The sequence below is a fragment of the Hordeum vulgare genome, chromosome 6H, assembly GCF_904849725.1.
Source record: "Hordeum vulgare subsp. vulgare chromosome 6H, MorexV3_pseudomolecules_assembly, whole genome shotgun sequence".
In the NCBI taxonomy this organism is placed as follows: Eukaryota; Viridiplantae; Streptophyta; class Magnoliopsida; order Poales; family Poaceae; genus Hordeum; species Hordeum vulgare.
Window position 1 is genome coordinate 557,282,629 of NC_058523.1, and position 22,175 is coordinate 557,304,803.

Sequence of the window (22,175 nt, forward strand, 5' to 3'; positions counted from 1 at the left end):
TTTCTACTGTATACAAAAAAACATACAACGTTTACCAAACAAATATTTTCAGACAAACACATATATTTAGAAAATGTTAATCATGTATTGAAAACAGAAAAAACCATTTAAAACAAGAAAAAAAAGAATGAAAACAGAAGTAAAACAAAGAAAATAAAAACCTATAAAAAATGCAGAAAGACAAAGAAATCTAGTAAAAAAAATGAAAAATGAAGTTATAAGTAAAATGACAAAGAAAACTAGTGAATAAACGAAAGAATCAAAGAGAAAAAATGAGAGAAACAAAAACTTAAAAAAAACAAATAAAATAGGAGTAGAGCGAATCTATAACGAGTGTTACGGTAATGGGCCGGCCGGTCGTGCTGCACTGAACCGACTCGCTACAGCTTACCGCTAGCCACAATGGGTCGGCTCAGTAGGCAGTGTGCTTGTGCGGAGTGTCTTTTAAAAAAAAAAATCTTGCTAACTTTATTGGTTCTAAAAACTTTCATTGGTACAAGAATTGTATCGTAAGGAATGCCCAACCAGATATGACGGCCTACGCCTAAAGTACATGCGTGTTCAGCGAAACTATGAACTTTAAAATTGTAGTCCCTACATTCAAAGATGAACTTGCATATGACTTGAAACTAGTCATACGATCCTTTATTTCCGCAACGATTGCTCCATGTGCTCCATCGGTGCCTTTCGAAATATCCTCTCAAGTAGGCTGGCTTATTTTGCCGCAGCGGGCGTGGTGCTTTATTAGCTTTCTTTGTTCTTTTTTTCTTTTTGTTGGTTCACTCGAAGTTGGTTTTGTCTTTTTTGATTCAACTTTCTGTTGTTTTTCTTCCCTTTTCCCTTTTTGTATACTTTTTTCATAGTTTCTGTAATAAATGGTGAACATTTTCCGAATACACACTGAACTTTCTTAGTATGTGGTGATTTTTTAAACACACATTGAGCATTTTCTAATATACATTGAATAATATCTACTCTCTCTCTTCCAAAATTCTTGTCTTACATTTATCTACATATGAATGTATCTAGTCATGCTTTAGTATTTAGATACATCTATTTTTAGACAAACCTAAGACAAAAAATTTGAGACGGAGGGAGTAATATATTATGAAAATTCTAAATTTATATGATGAATTTTCTAATATGCAGTGAGATTTTCAAAATAAGGTGATTTTTTTAATACTCACTGATATTTGTTAAATCACATGCAGATTTTTTCTGAACTGTATTGCTTACACTTTAGTAGATTTTGAAATATCTAGCTCCTCAAAATAACAGCAGTTTTTTTTTACTGAAAACCTGATAAAGTCCAAGGAAAAAATTAAAAATTGTTTGCGGGCAGAATGAGACCACTCATCAATCAGCTACTGGCTCACACTGTCTTGAAAATTTTGAAAGGGATGTATCTAGGACACGATGTGAGATAGTTATTGCACTTCTAGATATATTTTAGCAAAAACCGTTCTGAAAAACTGATCACTTACGCTACCCTTATTTTTTCCGTTTACCCAAACATCCTCCTCCTTTATTCGAAATTTTCACCGCCATCCATTTCGAAAAAGGAAGTAAAATTTCATCTTTTCCGCCGCTTTCAGAATTTCCTTTTTAAAAGTTGTACCTTTATGTTTTTCAAGAGCAAGTCGGCTGGATTTGATGTGCGGCAGTGGTAGCATGTGCTTGATTGGCTTTACAGTGAGTTTAGAATACCTTGGACTAGCAGTCTAGCTAGCTGGATTTAGGTAGTAGCTCGAGTGGAGCAGGCGCATGCTTCAGCTTAAGCTTAAGCTCCATCGGACAGAGACCTCCCACCAAACTTCTACTGTGATAACTAGTAGTAGTAGTACTGCTTTGTCACCAGTGTTGAAACAACAATCAAGTGGTCATCAACCGCGACGTACTCACGGGGTACGATTCCACTCAGACAAAAGAACGTTTTACCTTAATGCACTCTTACTTGGAATTTTGTTATTTCTAGCAAATTGAAGTTTGCCTCATGGTAACTGTGGTATATCGTATTTTATTGGAGTGTACCGTTTTGATGCCCAGACTCATTTGCACCCGGTCAGAAAAAATCAAAATAAATACTACAAAAATTCATAAAATTTTATTTTTCTTGGATGGTAGATAATTTGATGCGTAAGATCCGCTCCATTTTTATATCATTTGAACAAGTGAGCAGCTCTCAGCCCCCCCCCCCTCCACACCCAAAAAGAAAAACAAATCAGCTCAAAACAGTGCATGAACAGTAAACTTTTTTAGAGACGAGAACTTGTCTTTTTGCCAAGAGCTGCTCAGATGTCCAAATAATTCAAAAATTAAAACGGACCTCACGCATCCAATTTTCTACCACCCAATATTTTTTTAGATTTTTAGAATTTTTTAGATTTTTTTTTTCAGTACGGGTGCAGATGAGCCCGGGCTCAGAAAATGATTTTTGATTTTATTGTAGGCGATACAGCGGGGTGAGTTTCTCTACCTAAATAGTGTTACCCCAAACACAACATGCACGCACGAAGAGGTGGTAATACCGCGGTCCCAACAAAAATATTCAAAGGAGGCAAATGGCTATCGAGGGCATCCGGGGTGGAGAAGGATGAGAAGCCACGAAAGTACCATCTCAGATAGATGCCATCTGCTAGATAGTATCCCTTATTATAGTGGTGTCCACTGACTTCGTAGTTAGTCGGAGGAGCATAACCTTCAACAAGCTTGACAAAGACATTCGAGCACTGTAGTACGTTGATGTCATTGTGAGTTCATGGCATACCAAAGAAAGAGTGCCAAATCGAGAGGTCATGTGTGACCACTGCCTCAAGTACCATACCGCAACCTCCTTTGGCGCCTTTGTACATCCCATGCCAATTAAATGGACAATTTTTCCATTTTCAATGCATGTAGTCGATACTTCCAAGCATCCTATGAAATCATCTTGCTGCATTATGTGTTAAGATCCGAACAGTGTCTTCAACATTGGGCGATCGCAAGTATTGAGGTCCAAACACTGCTACCGCTGCCCTGCAGAACTTGTACAAACACTCAATGGTGGTGGACTCGATCATGCGTCCATAGTCTTCTAGAATATCACCGGGAGCTCTGTATGCAAGCATCCTCATAGCTATCGTGCACATCTGGAGTGAGATGAATCCAAGTGTGTCGGTGCAATCCTTTTTGCACTTGAAGTAGCTGTCGAACTACCTGATCGAATTCACAATCCCGAGGAAGAACTTCCGGCTTATCCGATAACGACGCCGAAATACTTTGTCGTCGTGCAGAGGAGCACCGACGAAGTAGTCGGAGTAGAGCAAGCAATAGCCTTCCAGTCGATGCCTCTGCTTTGTCTTCAGCCGGCCCAACGCCGAGCCACCTCGCCTCGGCTTTGCATTGCTCGCGAACAGGCAGGCCAGGGCGGCGAGGACCATATGGTGCTCTTCATCATGGGTGTCGGCGTCGGCTTCCTCCTCCATTAATGCCGCGAACGCGTCCTCGTCGTCGAAATCCATCGTCTAGGCAAATCGTCGAACACCTCGCGGGCGTGGCGGACGCGCAGCCGCATGTGTGGGCGGAGCGTCGGAAAAACCTGCCAAGAAGCAGGGGAGGCAGGGGGAGGCGAAGTTGCGGCGTACCCTCCCTTCGTCGACGGGGAGATGGCCTTTGTAGCGAGGGTAGATAGGTGGATGGCGCCTGGATCGACACGGCGACGAAAGGTGTAGTGTGCGAGGGGTGAATCTGGAGGAGGAAAACCCTTTTTCCACATGTCAGGGGGCCGACACGCCTTTTTTCCTTCCACCGGTGCCCCTGGACACCCCAACGCGATGGGTTCGGTCTGGGACTGCCGGAGCCAATTTCGACCCTAGCCGGTAAAAAACGAGGCTTTTGAGGGCATGAATGGACCGTTTTTCTCTGCTAGAAAAAAATGACCTGAAAGGCGTGTTGAAGAGGCGGTTGGAGATGCTTAAAGGCGTCGATCGAGCCCTCATCTTTCCCGCCACACAGACAATTCGGACCCGATCCTGCATCATGGTAATGGTATTCGTACACTATGTTTGTCCACATGTATGACCCCGCCATCACGAATATTTTTGACACTGGTGGTGTATACGTGGCGGACGGCTACTGGTTTCGGCGGTGCATGTTGCATGCCGCGACGCAATATGGCGTTCGTTCCCAAGCTACTACGTACGTACCTCCACTTCCAATCCGTCCCAATGTACTAAGTAGAAAAACAGTAAGGAAAAAGGGTTCCTTCCGTGAACCACATCTGAGCATTCATTCGTTCGTTCGTTCGTTGATTCAGGGTGATGCACCATCGTGCATGCATGATCGACCATCAATGGAGATTTGACATCATTCACACGTGGACAGCAACGGCAACAACCAAGAAGATGATGAAGAAGAAATGTGCCTTCCATGAGCCCGATTTTGAAGCCCACCGTCGTGTATTTTTTTCGAACCGGGCTTTCTCCCCTTTTCATTACTCTTATAACGGAAATACAATGTTTTGAGACCAGGACCAGAAAAAGAGGGAAAGGAAAAAAAGCGGGTTCGGAACAATATCAGGAAACCCACCGTTCACGCCTGTCGTCAGGAACATGAACTGCGGGACAAAAACCTGATATCATCCGAAACTACGCAACAAAGACCACAAGTATTACACTACCATGAATCAGTACCACTACCAGGAGCCCCACACCAACCACCACCAAAACCAGGCTCACCAAAGAGCACAGAAATAGACCGAAAAGTTTTCACCAAATGGGACATAGAGCCTAAAAGCATCACCATGGACATCAAGCCATCAGCACTGCAACCAGCAAAAGGGAGTCGAACATCTCCTTTCTGCATTTACCATTCATCCCAGACTTCTTCTACATCAGCCTGCTCGCTCGCTTCTGCCCTCGGCGGTTCACACAACCGCAGCATCTGAGCTGCGCTCTCTTTCAGCAACTGAGCTCCCTTCTTGACATTCTCTGCCATCGCCGGTTTCTGCATACCTGCCCAGTATTCAATAAATGCACACGTTGTGAAAGCAATTTCAAAAGGAGTTTTAATCCATTTCTTTTTAAAAGTAGCCCGATTCCGAGCCAACCAAATAGACCAGCAAACTGCAGCTAAGCTAACAGTATAAATTTCGCATAAGCCTGACAGAAAAGCATATAACCAAGAAAAGACCTGCCAGATTGTTTTCGGAATATAACTAGTACCAAAAACAGCATCAACCGTTCTCCAAACAATCCTAGCCACAGAGCACCCAAAGAATAGATGCTGCGCCGACTCAAGTTCATCACAAAAAAAACATTTAAGATCTCCCTGCCACTGTCTTTTTCTCATATTATCTCTAGTAAGAATAGAGTTTTGGAATAGCTGCCACAAGAAAATTTGGATCTTCAGAGGAATTTTAGTCCCCCAAACCCACTTATAATGAGCCCTCGCAAGGTTTCTCTCCAACCATCTATACATGGATTTAGTGGAATATTCTCTGGAGTTATCTAACCTCCAGTAAACCTCATGATCTTTACCTGCACAAATTTTATCCAACATACATTGCTTCATATCATACCATTTCTCAAGCATAGCTGGAGACGCCGTCGTGTATTTGCCGAAGCATTTTTTTGCAGGCAACAGTTGTAGAACTTTACCGCCTGACGCCGACGGGCTTTATTTCCTTTTCTGCGTGAAGACATGCCATGCATGTTTGGAGCGCTACAATTTACTATAATTTCTAGTAGATGAAATATTGTTCTTGTTCTTTTGTGTGCAGGTGAGGTGGGAGTTGGAGGGGAGGTCGGGGATGGCAGCCTGTGTGGCCAGCGATCAAGCTGCGGCTGCCGTCCCCGGGCGCCCGTCGCCGTCGCCGTCGCTGTCTGTGTTTTCTTTTCTCCGGCGCCTCTTCTCGTGGTGAGTGGTTGTGGCTTTGTAGGGTGCGTTTGGTCGTGCTTGTCGCCAAGCCAGTGCGTCCGGATTCCATCATCATTCATCCATTCACATCCTGTGATCATCGATGTGCCGTGCTCTTACCCCACATTATTAGCGCCTAGATTGTCAATCAATTCTATATCTGCTTTGGCAAAGACAATCACAAACACACCCATGACAAGTCCTCTCCTGTTAGCTCAATCTACGATCCATAAACAGAGAGAAGGATAAACAAATAGATCTTTAGCAAATTCTTTCGACCAAAATAGATCTTGGACTGTGTTACAAATCTGATGTCGTAGTTTTAAGCATGGCAAATCAAACGTCTTTTGAGGGCAAATTACATGTCATGATCTTAGCAATTCCTTTCTGCAAGCATGGCAAATCATGACATGCTCACTTTTCCTTTTGTCAGAATTTACCATGCTTGCTGAAGAGAATTGCATGCTTATGACACGTAATTTGCCCTTGTAAGTGTTTAAACTTTCCATGCTTAAACACCACACATAAGATTTTTAGCATTTTTGAAAATACTCAAGTGAGAGCTGCGGGGGTGGGGGGAAATTGCTTGCTATACATCCCTTCCGACCGACGTAGATGTCTAGCTCCGACCTCACCGACGAACATCTGCTCATGGTGGGACTGACGAAAAAACCACCGGATTCCTCTCGGCATCACTCTCTCCTTCATGCTCTCCATGACCTCCTACGAGCCTACCACCGGACCCTCGCAGCCACCCGCGGACGCCGATGACTCCCCTCCGCCACTTCCCCCACCTTGGCTAGAAACGGATTCAGGTATAGACCAATAAAACCCCTCGCCCAATTCCCGGTTCGTTAGCCCAAAAATAGACTGAAGCCCGCACACGCGCCATATGGGACAGCTAGAACGAGCAGCACCGAGATTCGTGTAGATCCAACGACCACAAAAAAGATCGCGAAAATGAAAACAAACGTCTGAAATTTAGAAAAATTGCATTTTAATAATAACTGCATATAGACTTAAATTAATTAACAAACACATTAAAATATCTCTATATACATCCAATTGACAAAAAAGTTAGAACATCATATACTTCCTTCGTCCAAAAATACTTGCCTGAGGAATTGACGTATATAGGATAAAAAATACGACTAAATACATCCATTTTTTCGACAATTCCAGATGGAGGGAGTTTTCGTGAATAAAGAGAGTACTTGCTTTGGACCAGAGATTTAACAAACGAAATACAGAATACTCTTGAACACTATCGGACGGAGTATCTTATTTCATGGCCATACATGTTAACCTCTATCCTTCCCAAATGATAAGTGGCACCTGTGTGACATGAAGTAACACCGTTCTAACTTTTTTACATTATAAAGTTGCCATTCAATTTTTCTTCTTCCAAAAGACGGAAACCAGTCATGCAAATAAAAAGCTGCCACGCTTCACAAATAAAATTATCATCCTCTTGTAACAAAAATTGCTATAAAAAAACGTGGAAACGAAATTGCTTCCTGTCGCATGCGTAACACTTATCAGGCTCCTGTCCTTTTGATTTTCGTCTTAGCGAAAGAGTGGTAGCCGGTTTGATTGATTGGATGACGAAGGGATAGAGTAGAAGATGCTCAAGACAGCTAGCAGGACGAGCTTCAAAACTGACCACTCTGTCCGTGTCTGCCAACTAACAACAACAGGAACAAAAAGGCCACTGCTCTCTTTCTGACCTCATAATACAAAAACTCTAATTATGATAGCTCAGGTTATTTTCAACCTTAGTCCACTATATCTGAGGGTTATAGTCGGTTTTGGTGTTCTGATCGCCGTGTAACTCTTTTTCTTTCTCTTGTTTTTTAATTCTCGGACTCCTTTGTATTTTATTCAGACTATTTCTTTCGTAATAAAATGGTTATATGCAACACTCGATGCAGAGGCCGGGGCAACGCCTCCTTTACGGAAAAAAAATTCGGATAAATTATAAGTTGATTGGTTAATCCTATCTTATCATGTATCTAAACAACTGCTATCTGCTAATTAACAACCGCCGACTAAACCATAGAATATCATAACCATGACATGACAGGTCTTGGACCCTGTTCCCCCAAAAGACTAGCCTGTTAGAAGGGAACACTCTTATTTTTATAAGTCGTGTTATGTCTCCTCCGACGATCGATGTGGAACTAAACCCAACATCATGATCCACTAATGAAGAAATGACATCAAAAAATAAATGAAGAAAAGAAAAAAAACATTATCATCACACACACCATGCATAGTAGGAATACTAGAGCAGAAGAGAGTGGAGAGCAGGCATATGATTGGCCCCCTCTATAAGAGCCACTCCAAACCCACTCCCTTTCCTCATCTCTATCTCTCACACCCACACCCATCTTCTCCTCCTAACAACCGAGCCAGGCTCAAGCGGCGGCGATGGAGGGCAAGGAGGAGGACGTGCGCCTGGGCGCGAACCGCTACTCGGAGCACCAGCCCATCGGCACGGCGGCGCAGGGCGGCGGAGCCGACGAGAAGGACTACAAGGAGCCGCCCCCGGCCCCCTTCTTCGAGGCCGGGGAGCTCACCTCCTGGTCCTTCTACCGGGCCGGCATCGCCGAGTTCCTGGCCACCTTCCTCTTCCTCTACATCTCGGTGCTCACCGTGATGGGCGTGGTCGGCAACCCGTCGGGGTCCAAGTGCGGCACCGTGGGCATCCAGGGCATCGCGTGGAGCTTCGGCGGCATGATCTTCGTGCTCGTCTACTGCACCGCCGGCATCTCCGGCGGCCACATCAACCCGGCGGTCACCTTCGGGCTGTTCTTGGCCAGGAAGCTGTCGCTCACCAGGGCCGTCTTCTACATCGTGATGCAGTGCCTCGGGGCCATATGCGGCGCCGGCGTGGTGAAGGGGTTCCAGACCACGCTGTACCAGGGCAACGGCGGCGGCGCCAACTCCGTCGCTGCCGGGTACACCAAGGGGGATGGGTTGGGCGCCGAGATCGTCGGCACGTTCGTGCTGGTGTACACCGTCTTCTCCGCCACCGACGCCAAGCGCAGCGCCAGAGACTCCCACGTCCCCGTAAGTATACGGTTCGCCGGCGCCGTCGTGCAATCGATCAATCATCAATCACTGACTGAGTGATGAGGTGGAACTGATTAAAACCTGACGGGAAACATGCAGATTTTGGCGCCGCTGCCGATCGGGTTCGCGGTGTTCCTGGTGCACCTGGCGACGATCCCCATCACGGGCACCGGCATCAACCCGGCGAGGTCCCTCGGCGCCGCCATCATCTACAACAAGAAGCAGGCGTGGGACGACCACGTAAGAATCAATCATTCATGAGTTTAATATAAGCTTGAAGATGATCATGCATGGTAATTTGGCGCTGGCTAGGGACTGATCGGTCGGTCATCTTCTTGAAACTTGGCAGTGGATCTTCTGGGTGGGACCGTTCATCGGCGCGGCGCTGGCGGCGATCTACCACGTGGTGGTGATCAGGGCGATCCCCTTCAAGAGCCGCGGCTAGTGGACCAATCAGTCTGGGCGGCCATGGATGGAATCTTATCGCTGTTCATCGTCGACCGATCATGTGGTGGTGGTGGTGGTTGCTGGTGCGCGCGTACGTGGATCGTGTCTCGGCCGCGCACGCTGTAATAGTTCTCAAATCTGCCGTCTCTCCTCGGTGTGTGTGCCTGCCGGCAGCGTCGCCTGTTCAAGTCTGCGAGTTTCAGTCAGTATAGTACCTGCTGTACTACTTTCCCTACCTTTTGCATTGTACCAGTACCACGCACGCCATTTAATCCAGCGTGCATATGTATGTAAATTATTATTAAGAAGGGACGACGATCGAATTAATTGACGATTTTCAATCTTGTATGTGATCATAGTCCTCCTTTTCCTCCTCTTCTTCCACGTTTGACGAGCATTTTTAAGAGGCTAAACCCACGTATTATAAAAAAATTGTGAAATTAACGGAGTCATCATAGACGTTTTCTTCGAATTAATTGACGATTTTCAATCTTGTATGTGATCACCGTCCTTCTGTTCCTCTTTTTCTATCCATGTGAATGATTTCAAGGAACTGAGCTGATCTTGAATTTGACGGTGTCATCATAAACGTCGTCTTTGTAGTCGATAAAAGTCTCTCTTCTCACCTAACGAGCATTGGCCGAAAACCCGAAAAGTATAAAATTAATTTTAGAAAATACGAACACAAATGTCAAATTTAATACCTAAACTTTGCTGGATTGAATATACTTATCACATTTTCCTCTAACCATTTACTGTCATCTTAACTATTCAGATGTAATTTGATGGTCAGAGACAAATTAAAATCTAAGCGGTGGTAATTAAGACACCCAGTGAAAAATTAGGGATGTCTCCTACGTTATCCATAGATTGGTTTACTGTGTTCATGCATACACACGACATTTTTGTTTTGCCAAAGCTAGCAAGCCAGCCAGTGCGACGTGTACATCGATCATGACCAGTGAGCCGATCACTGCCAATTTTTTTATAAAAAAAGCAGTGCTACGGCGGTGGTTACCTGCCGGATAACATAGAGTACGTTGTGTGGAGTATAAAACCCCTCGATCATGACATCAGTCACTAACGGACGGCCGAAAAATACGTTATCCAGGCACATATTCTACGGTATATCTCCATCACATACTACTTAATGCAATACTCCTGGTGCCTACGTAATGCAGCAGGCAATCAACAGTTTCAGCCATACATATTATTAGTCTACAAGTTTCCGCATAGACTTTTTGCTGTGGTAGCACAGGCACCTAACGGCGCGGAATGCAACGCGAGCTACTCACTTAGGTGTCACGGATTCGACAGCTGCATATGGCAGTATATTCTAGATCATCAACGATATATACATATATGTATATATATATACGTGTGTGTGTGTAATGTATGGCTAGGTAGGGTTAGGCAGCTGCGTGACAAGGATGGGGCTCTAGTGATAGATAGGGTTTGGTCTTGGGTGGGAGCAGATACACACGCATATGCATGGCCGGGTCGACAAGGAGAATATGCAACGCGTGTACTACCTTCCTCCCAACGAGGCCAATCATGGAGGTATGTTTAGCCGTTTGTAGCCAAGTTAATTATGCAGCGGCGCCATGTGATCGACCGGTGCTATGGCTACCGAAATTTGGATTTTATTCGAGTATCAAATCGGATGGTTAGAAGGGTGGTGGCCCTTCAGCACGCCAACGATCAAACTTTGAGTTTAAAGCTTTAAGGGAGTCTACAGCCAGACCCCTCAAATCTTTCTCAAAGATCGCTAGGTCATTATCCGGTCATAAAAAAATCCAAACGGGCCTCTTAAACCGGCTTCAGACGTCCGGACTCACTGACACTCTTCATCTCCAGCCCAAATATGGGGGAGCTCGGGAAGGCCCGCCACGTCAGCCTGACGGCTTGGCCCCACATGGACTCGTTGGGAAACCTGAAGGTCCGACGGGTGCCTCGATCGTCGACGCGGTGTGAACGCCGCGTGGCGCCGCTCCGGGTTTACGGCCGGCGCCCCAGCCCTAGCACATCGATCTCCTCCCTTTCTCCGTCGTCACCTCACCACCTTCCTCTCCAAGCCTGTCAGCCATGCCACCACACAGTCGGCATTACACGATCCAGCGTCATCTCTTCCTCCTTCAGCAGGTCCGAATCCGAAGGAAAGTGAGGCTACCTTTGGAACCGGAGGTGGATTTTGAAAGAAGGGGATGAGATGAGGGAGATGCCCGAGGAGGAGCCACGGGCACCGAATGAGGAGGCGGTGCCCCAGGAGCCGTAGGCGGAGGCGCTGCTGCCGTGGGAATGATCCTGACAATAATACCATGGGTACGAATGAGGGGCGTAGCCTAGCTATGGCGCAGTGAATACACTCGGATGTACGAGTTCGGGCCCCATTCGGAAGTGATAACAGCCCTACGTCTCGAGTCCTGAGGCTGATGTTTTCTTATGGGGTGTGTGATAGTACAAGATGTTGAACCCTCGGGCATGAACTCGGAGATGGCTTATATGGAGTGCGTCAGGACTGACCGAGCCTCATTACAAGGGTGAATTAATGCTAATAACTACGGAAGTTACTAGAAACGGCAGCTCTAACTCCAACGTTAGTGGTAACACATGTCTTTATTGCACTTCATGTGATAGTTTAAGTCTGTAGCTGTTGCAATCCCTTCGTTGCTCACGCCTAGATGCAGTCCGAGTGTCAGGGTACATCCGACTCACACGAGACGATCCGAGTGACCTTGTGCAGGGCGAGTGATGTCATGACCGCACCGATGGCTTTTGGAACGCTGATGTTCATGTAGGGTCTTAGGCAGGCGTAGGGATGCAGGTCCGTAGGACTACCCTTAATGTACATCCCCGTCAGCCACCGCAGGAGCAGGAGGAGGAGGCGTCGTCGCAGGAGCCAGAGAAGGAGGAAGCGCGGGCGGCGCAGCGGTGGCACATGCGGCTCAGGTTTCGGCGCACGCCATTTTCGACGAGAAATCAACATACCCTATGGTACCAATAATAGATTTTGTGAGAGTATCAAACTGTCATATCCAATAAATTTAAATGGCATACGAAACATATGTAATACGCATTTCCAAATTACCCCGTGTAGAAAATATATTAATTAAGATTGCATTCTAAAGCAATTTTAAAAATGATTAACATCCAAAATGATAGTATGTTTGAAATCTACATATTTTTAAGGGACTTTCATATAACATGTTAGATTTGAAATTAGAGCTCGGAAATTATGGCTTTTGAAAAATATTTGAATCTGCACGAAAAAGAAGGGCTAAACTGCCTACACAAAAAGTAGCTGGGCCGAAAATGCTTGCATCTGCTAGGTGACGCTTTGGCGAGTAATTATATCCTGCGCCCACGGTATAAGGGAAGAGAGAGAAGGAGGAAAAATTGGCGGAGAAAGAGGTAATTATATCCTACGCCCACCAGTATAAAGAAAGAGAGAAAAGTGTTAGGATTTAATTAATTAGTTTAATTAAAGGGAATCTCTGCCCGTGGAACTGATAGGTAGTTTGGCTCCCGAACGATCGCACCCGTATGCAAACGGACGCGTCGTTTTGATCGTGGCTGTTGTAACCATCGCGTGTGTGTGATGCGCCTCTTCAGGAGGTATATATGTACATCATCGCTATCAATAATCATCGATCGTTACTGTTCATTAACTCCTCGGCATGTGTTTCCCGTGGGAGCAAAATGGGTTTTCGTTCGTAAGTGGAACGAGAACAATGAGGTGGTGAGATACAAGGCGAGGCTTGTAGCACAGGGGTTCACCCAGAGACCCGGCATCGATTAATTATGATGAAACATATTCTTCTGTTATGAGTGGAACAACATTCCGATATTTAATATCACTGGCAGTGAAAATGAATTTGTCTATCCAGCTGATGGATGTTGTGACTGCATATCTATATGGGTCACTGGATTCAGATATTTATATGAAAGTTCCTGAAGGAATGAAGCTTCCAAATCCAAAGGCTAATCGAAACATGTATTGCGTAAAGCTTGAGAAGTCATTGTATGGCTTGAAGTAGTCGGGAAGAATGTGGTATAACCGACTTAGTATATTCCTTCTTCAGAAGGGTTACTCAAATAACAATGATTGCCCACGTGTGTTTATTAAGAAATCTAAAAATGGATTTTGTATTATTTCTATGTATGTGGATGATCTTAATATCATTGGGACTACACAAGAAATACATGAGGCAAGTAATCATCTTAAGACGGAGTTTGAGATGAAAGATCTAGGTAAGACTAAATTTTGTTTTGTCTTACAACTTGAACATCTTCCTTTGGGAATACTAGTTCATCAGTCTGCTTATATCCAAAAGATTCTTGAGAAATTTAATATGGATAAAGCATATCCATCGAAAATACCAATGGTTGTTAGATCTCTTGATAGAGATAAAGACCCATTTAGACCTAAGGGTGATGATGAAGAGGTATTAGGACCCGAGTTTCCTTACCTAAGTGCTATTGAAGCGCTAATGTATCTAGAAAACTGCACCAGGCCTGATATATCATTTGCAGTAAATTTATTGGCTAGATTCAGTGCATCACCAACAAAGAGGCATTGGGTTGGTGTGAAGAACATTTTCAGATATCTTCAAGGCACCAAAGATCTTGGTTTGTTCTATCAGAAAAATCAAGATAAGACCATGATGGGATATTGTGATGCTGGATACCTATCCGATCCTCATAATGCCAGATCACAAACTGGTTTTGTCTTCTTGAGTGGAGGTACGGCCTTTTCTTGGAATTCGACAAAACAAACTCTGGTGGCTACATCCACGAATCATTCTGAAATTATTGCTTTGTTTGAAGCTGTTGGGGAACGTCGCATGGGAAACAAAAATTTTCCTACGCGCACGAAGACCTATCATGGTGATGTCCATCTACGAGAGGGGATGTGTGATCTACGTACCCTTGTAGACCATACAACAGAAGCGTTAGTGAATGCGGTTGATGTAGTGGAACGTCCTCACGTTCCTCGATCCGCCCCGCGAACCGTCCCGCGATCAGTCCCACGATCTAGTGCCGAACGGACGGCACCTCCGCGTTTAGCACACGTACAGCTCGACGATGATCTCGGCCTTCTTAATCCAGCAAGAGAGACAGAGCGGTAGAAGAGTTCTTCGGCAGCGTGACGGCGCTCCGGAGGTTGGTGGTGATCTTATCTCAGCAGGGCTCCGCCCGAGCTCCGCAGAAACGCGATCTAGAGGAAAAACCGTGGAGGTACGTGGTCGGGCTGCCGTGGAAAAGTCGTCTCAAATCAGCCCTAAAACCTCCGTATATATAGCGGGAAGAGGGGGAGCCTTGCCTTGGGGTCCAAGGACCCTCAAGGGCTTCAGCCGAGCCAAGGGGGGCAACCCTCCCCTTCCAAACCGAGTCCAACTAGGTTTGGAAGGAGGAGTCCTTCCCCCTTTTCCCACCTCCTCCTTTTTTTTCCTTTTCTCATTGATTTTCTTCCTATGGCGCATAGGGCCTTCTTGGACTGTCCCACCAGCCCACTAAGGGCTGGTGCGCCACCCCCAAGACCTATGGGCTTCCCCGGGGTGGGTTGCCCCCCCGGTGAACTCCCGGAACCCATTCGTCATTCCCGGTACATTCCCGGTAACTCCGAAAACCTTCCGGTAATGAAATGAGGTCATCCTATATATCAATCTTCGTTTTCGTACCATTCCGTAAACCCTCGTGACGTCCGTGATCTCATCCGGGACTCCGAACAACATTCGGTAACCAACCATATAACTCAAATACGCATAAAACAACGTCAAACCTTAAGTGTGCAGACCCTGCGGGTTCGAGAACTATGTAGACATGACCCGAGTGATTACTCGGTCAATATCCAATAGCGGGACCTGGATGCCCATATTGGATCCCACATATTCTACGAAGATCTTATCGTTTGAACCTCAGTGCCAAGGATTCATATAATCCCGTATGTCATTCCCTTTGTCCTTCGGTATGTTACTTGCCCGAGATTCGATCGTCAGTATCCGCATACCTATTTCAATCTCGTTCACCGGCAAGTCTTTTTACTCGTTCCGTAATACAAGATCCCGCAACTTACACTAAGTCACATTGCTTGCAAGGCTTGTGTGTGATGTTGTATTACCGAGTGGGCCCCGAGATACCTCTCCGTCACACGGAGTGACAAATCCCAGTCTCGATCCATACTAACTCAACGAACACCTTCGGAGATACCTGTAGAGCATCTTTATAGTCACCCAGTTACGTTGCAACGTTTGATACACATAAAGCACTCCTCCGGTGTCAGTGAGTTATATGATCTCATGGTCATAGGAACAAATACTTGACACGCAGAAAACAGTAGCAACAAAATGACACGATCAACATGCTACGTCTATTAGTTTGGGTCTAGTCCATCACATGATTCTCCTAATGATGTGATCCCGTTATCAAGTAACAACACTTGCCTATGGCCAGGAAACCTTGACCATCTTTGATCAACGAGCTAGTCAACTAGAGGCTTACTAGGGACAGTGTTTTGTCTATGTATCCACACATGCACTGTGTTTCCAATCAATACAATTATAGCATGGATAATAAACGATTATCATGAACAAAGAAATATAATAATAACTAATTTATTATTGTCTCTAGGGCATATTTCCAACAGTCTCCCACTTGCACTAGAGTCAATAATCTAGTTCACATCACCATGTGATTCCAACGAATCCAACACCCATATAGTTATGGGGTTTGATCACGTCTTGCTCGTGAGAGAGGTTTTAGTCAACGGTTCTAAAACTTTCAGATCTGTGTGTTCTTTACAAATCTTTATGTCATCTTATAGATGCTGCTTCTATGTGCTATTCGAAAATACTCCAAATATCTACTCTACTATACGAATCCGTTTCACTACTCATAGTTATTCGGATTAGTGTCAAAGCTTGCATCGACGTAACCCCTTACGACGAACTCTTTAACCACCTCCATAATCAAGAAAAATTCCTTAGTCCATCAGTTACTAAGGATAAATTTTGACCGCTGCTAGTGATTCAATCATGGATCACTCTCTGTACCTCTCAACAGACTTTGAGTCAAGACACACATCAGGTGCGGTACCCAGCATGGCATACTTCAGATTCTACGGCCAAGGCATAGAAGACGACCTTCGTCTATTCTCTTTATTCTGCCGGGGTCGGGTTTTGAGTCTTACTCAAATTCACACCTCACAACGCAACCAAGAACTCCTTCTTTGCTGATCTATTTTGAACTCCTTCAAAAACTTGTCAAGGCATGCATCTTGTTGAAACTTCCATTAAGCGCTTTCGATCTATCTCCATAGATCTTTGATGCTCAACGTTCAAGTAGCGCAATCCAGGTACTCCTTTGGAAACTCCTTTCGAACAACCTTGTATGCTTTACAGAAATTCTACATTACTTCTGATCCACAATATGTCAACCACATATACTTATCAGAAATTCTATAGTGCTCCCACTCACTTCTTTGGAAATACAAGTTTCTCATAAACCTTGTACAAACCCAAAATCTTTGATCATCTCATCAAAGTGTATATTCCAACTCCGAGATGCTTGCACCAATCCATTGAAGGATCGCTGGAGCTTGCATACTTGCTAGTATCTTTAGGATCGACAAAACCTCCTGGTTGTGTCACATACAATGTTTGCTCAAGGAAACCGTCGAGGAAACAATGTTTTGACATCCTATGTGCAATATTTCATAAATAATGCAACAACTACTAACATAATTCTAACAGACTTTTAGCATCGCTACGAGTGAGAAAGTCTCATCATAGTCAACTGTTTGATCTTGTCGGAAACATCTTTGCGACAAGTCGAGCTTTTCTTAATAGTGACTTATCACCATCATCGTCTGTCTTCCTTTTAAAGATCCATCTTTACTCAATAGTCCTATGACCATTAAGTAGTTCTTCCAAAGTCTACACTTTGTTTTCATACATGTATCCTCTCTCGGATTTCATGGCCTCCAGCCATTTGTCGGAATCCGGGCCCACCATTGCTTTCTCCATAACTCGTAGGTTCATTGTTGCTCAACAACATGACCTCCAAGACAGGGTTACCGTACCACTCTGCAGTAGTACGCGACCTTGTCAACCTACGAGATTTGAAGTAACTTGATTCGATGCTCGATGATCACCATCATCAACTTTCACTTCAATTGGTGTAGGCGCCACAGGAACAACTTCCTGCGCCCTACTACACACTGGTTGAAGTGATGGTTCAATAACCTTATCAAGTTCTACCACCCTGCCACTCAATTCTTTCGAGAGAAACCTTTCCTCGAGAAAGGATCCGTTTCTAGAAACAAACACTTTGCTTTCGGATCTGAGATAGGAGATGTACCCAACTGTTTTGGATATCCTATGAAGATGAATTTATCCGCTTTGGGTTCGAGCTTATCAGACTGAAACTTTTTCACATAAGTGTCGAAGCCCCAAACTTTCAAGAAACGACAGTTTAGTTTTCTCTAAACCTCAGTCTATACTGTGTCATCTCAACGGAAATACGCGGTGCCCTATTTAAAGTGAATGTGGTTGTCTCTAATGCATAACCCATAAACGATGGTGGTAATTCGATAAAAGACATCATAGCATGCACCATACCAAATAGTGTGTGGCTATGACGTTCAGACACATCATCACACTGTCATGTTCCAGGTGGCATGAACTGCGAAACAATTTCCACATTGTCTTAACTGCGTACCAAAACTCGTAACTCAGATATTCATTTCTATGATCATATCGTAGACAGTTTATCCTCTTGTTACGACGAACTTCACTCCTGAAACAGAATTGAACTTTTCAATATTTCAGACTTGTGATTCATTAAGTAAATACTCTTGTATGTACTCAAATCGTCATTGAAGTAAGAACATAATGATATCCATTGCGTGCCTCAGCACCCATTGGACTGCATACATCAAAATGTATCACTTCCAACAAGTTACTATCTTGTTTCATCTCAATGAAAACAAGGCCTTGCTCATGTGGTATGATTTGCATGTCACTAGTGATTCAAAATCAAGTGAGTATAAAGATCCATCAGCATGGAACCTCTTCATGCAATTTATACCAACATGACTCAAGCGGCAGTGCCACAAGTAAGTGGTACTATCATCATTACCTTGTATCTTTTGGCACCAATATCATGAACATGTGTAACACTATGATCGAGATTCAATAAACCATTGAAGGTGATTATTCAAGCAAATAGAGTAACCATTATTCTCTTTAAATGAATAATCGTATTGCAATAAACACGATCCAATCATGTTCATGCTTAACGCAAGCACCAAATAACAATTATTTAGGTTTAACACCAATCCCGATGGTAGAGGGAGTGTGCGGCGTTTGATCATATCAACCTTGGAAACACTTCCAACACGTATCGTCACCTCGCCTTTAGCTAGTCTCCGTTTATGTAGTAGCTTTCATTTCGTGTTACTAATCACTTAGCAACCAAACCGGTATCCAATACCCTCGTGCTACTAGGATTACTAGTAAAGTACACATCAACATCATGTATATCAAATATACTTCTTTCGACTTTTGCCAGCCTTCTTATCTACCAAGTATCTAGAGTTGCTCTGCCTCAGTGACAGTTCCCCTCATAACAGAAGCACTTAGTCCAGGGCTTGGGTTTTAATCTGGGGTCTCTTCATTAGTGCAACAACTGCTTTGCCGTTTCACGAAGTATCCCTTCTAGCCCTTGCCTTTCTCGAAACTTAGTGGTTTTACTAACCATCAACTATTGATGCTCCTTCTTGATTTCCACTTTCGCAGTGTCAAACATCGCGAATCGCTCAAGGATCATTGTATCTATCCTTGATATGTTATAGTTCATCACGAAGCTCTCACAGCTTGGTGGCAGTGACTTTGGAGAACCATCACTATCTTATCTGGAAGATCAAATCCCACTTGATTCAAGCGATTGTCGTACTCAGATAATCTGAGCACACGCTCAATGATTGAGCTTTTCTCCTCTACTTCGTGGACAAAGAATCATGTCGGAGGTCTCATACCTCTTAACAAGGGCACAAGCATGAAATCACAATTTCATCTCTTTAGAACATCACTCATGTTCCGTGACGTTTCAAAACGTCTTCGGCGCCACGCTTCTAAGCCATTAAGTATTTTGCACCGAACTATCGCGTAGTCATCAGAAACGTGTATGTCGGATGTTCACAACATCCACAGACGACGCTCGAGGTGCAGCACACTGAGTGGTGCATTAAGTACATAAGCCTTCTGCGCAGCAACGAGGACAATCCTTAGTTTTACAGACTCAGTCCGCAAAGTTTGCTACTATCAACTTTCAACTAAATTTTCTCTAGGAACATATTAAAAACAGTAGAGCTATAGCGCAAGCTACATCGTAATTCGCAAAGACTATTAGACTATGTTCATGATAATTAGTTCAATTAATCATATTACTTAAAACTCCCACTCAAAAAGTACATCTCTCTAGTCATTTGAGTGGTACATGATCCAAATCCACTATCTCAAGTCCGATCATCACGTGAGTCGAGAATAGTTTCAGTGGTAAGCATCTCTATGCTAATCATATCAACTATACGATTCATGCTCGACCTTTTGGTCTCATGTGTTCCGAGGCCATGTCTGCACATGCTAGACTCTTCAAGTTTAACCCGAGTGTTCCGCGTGTGCAACTATTTTGCACCCGTTGTATGTGAACGTTGAGTCTATCACACCCGATCATCACGTGGTGTCTCGAAATGACGAACTGTAGCAACGGTGCACAGTCGGGGAGAACACAATTTCGTCTTGAAATTTTAGTGAGAGATCACCTCATAATGCTACCGTCGTTCTAAGCAAAATAAGGTGCATAAAAGGATTAACATCACATGCAATTCATAAGTGACATGATATGGCCATCATCACGCGCTCCTTAATCTCCATCACCAAAGCACCGGCACTATCTTCTTGTCACCAGCGCCACACCATGATCTCCATCAACGTGTCGCCATCAGGGTTGTCGTGCTACTCATGCTATTACTACTAAAGCTACATCCTAGCAAAATAGTAAACGCATCTGCAAGCACAAACATTAGTATAAAGACAACCCTATGGCTCCTGCCGGTTGCCGTACCATCGACGTGCAAGTCGATATTATCTATTACAACATGATCATCTCATACATCCAATATATCACATCACATCGTTGGCCATATCACATCACAAGCATACCCTGCAAAAACAAGTTAGACGTCCTCTAATTTTGTTGTTGCATGTTTTACGTGATGACCATGAGTTGCTATTTAACCTCATCCAAGGACCTCCTCGGTCAAATCCGATTCAACTAAAGTTGGAGAAACTGACACCCGCCAGTCATCTTTGAGCAACGGAGTTACTCGTAGCGATGAAACCAGTCTCTCGTAAGCGTACGAGTAATGTTGGTCCGAGCCGCTTCGATCCAACAATACCGCGGAATCAAGAAAAGACTAAGGAGGGCAGCAAAACGCACATCACTGCCCACAAAAACTTTTGTGTTCTACTCGAGAAGACATCTACGCATGAACCTAGCTCATGATGCCACTGTTGGGGAACGTCGCATGGGAAACAAAAATTTTCCTACGCGCACGAAGACCTATCATGGTGATGTCCATCTATGAGAGGGGATGTGTGATCTACGTACCCTTGTAGACCATACAACAGAAGTGTTAGTGAACGCGGTTGATGTAGTGGAACGTCCTCACGTCCCTCGATCCGCCCCGCGATCACTCCCACGATCTAATGCCGAATGGACGGCACCTCCGTGTTCAGCACACGTACAGCTCGACGATGATCTCGGCCTTCTTGATCCAGCAAGAGAGACGGAGAGGTAGAAGAGTTCTCCGGCAGCGTGACGGCGCTCCGGAGGTTGGTGATGACCTTGTCTCAGCAGGGCTCCGCCCGAGCTCCGCAGAAACGCGATCTAGAGGAAAAACCGTGGAGGTATGTGGTTGGGCTGCCGTGGAAAAGTCGTCTCAAATCAGCCCTAAAACCTCCGTATATATAGGGGGAAGAGGGGGAGCCTTGCCTTGGGGTCCAAGGACCCTCAAGGGCTTCGGCCGAGCCAAGGGGGGCAACCCTCCCCTTCCAAACCGAGTCCAACTAGGTTTGGAAGGACGAGTCCTTCCCCCTTTTCCCACCTCCTCCTTTTTTTCCTTTTCTCTTTGATTTTCTTCCTATGGCGCATAGGGCCTTCTTGGGCTGTCCCAACAGCCCACTAAGGGCTGGTGCGCCACCCCCAAGGCCTATGGGCTTCCCCGGGGTGGGTTGCCCCCCCGGTGAACTCCCGGAACCCATTCGTCATTCCCGGTACATTCCCGGTAACTCCGAAAACCTTCCGGTAATCAAATGAGCTCATCCTATATATCAATCTTCATTTCCGGACCATTTCGGAAACCCTCGTGACGTCCGTGATCTTATCCGGGACTCCGAACAACATTCGGTAACCAACCATATAACTCAAATACGCATAAAACAACGTCGAACCTTAAGTGTGCAGACCCTGCGGGTTCGAGAACTATGTAGACATGACCCGAGTGACTCCTCGGTCAATATCCAATAGCGGGACCTGGATGCCCATATTGGATCCCACATATTCTACGAAGATCTTATCGTTTGAACCTCAGTGCCAAGGATTCATATAATCCCGTATGTCATTCCCTTTGTCCTTCGGTATGTTACTTGCCCGAGATTCGATCGTCAGTATCCGCATACCTATTTCAATCTCGTTCA

At 44.7% G+C, this 22,175-nt stretch overlaps 1 protein-coding gene across 1 annotated transcript; it reads left to right on the forward strand.

The window, feature by feature from the left end:
• Nucleotides 1–8,244: 8,244 nt before the first annotated feature.
• Nucleotides 8,245–9,744, forward strand: LOC123402895 (aquaporin PIP1-1-like). Its single transcript, XM_045096862.1, has 3 exons — nt 8,245–8,967; nt 9,070–9,210; nt 9,320–9,744. Exons 1-3 carry the CDS (start codon nt 8,326–8,328, stop codon nt 9,413–9,415), a joined length of 879 nt encoding a protein of 292 aa, XP_044952797.1. The 5' UTR covers nt 8,245–8,325; the 3' UTR covers nt 9,416–9,744.
• The last annotated feature ends 12,431 nt before the right edge of the window (nt 9,745–22,175 follow it).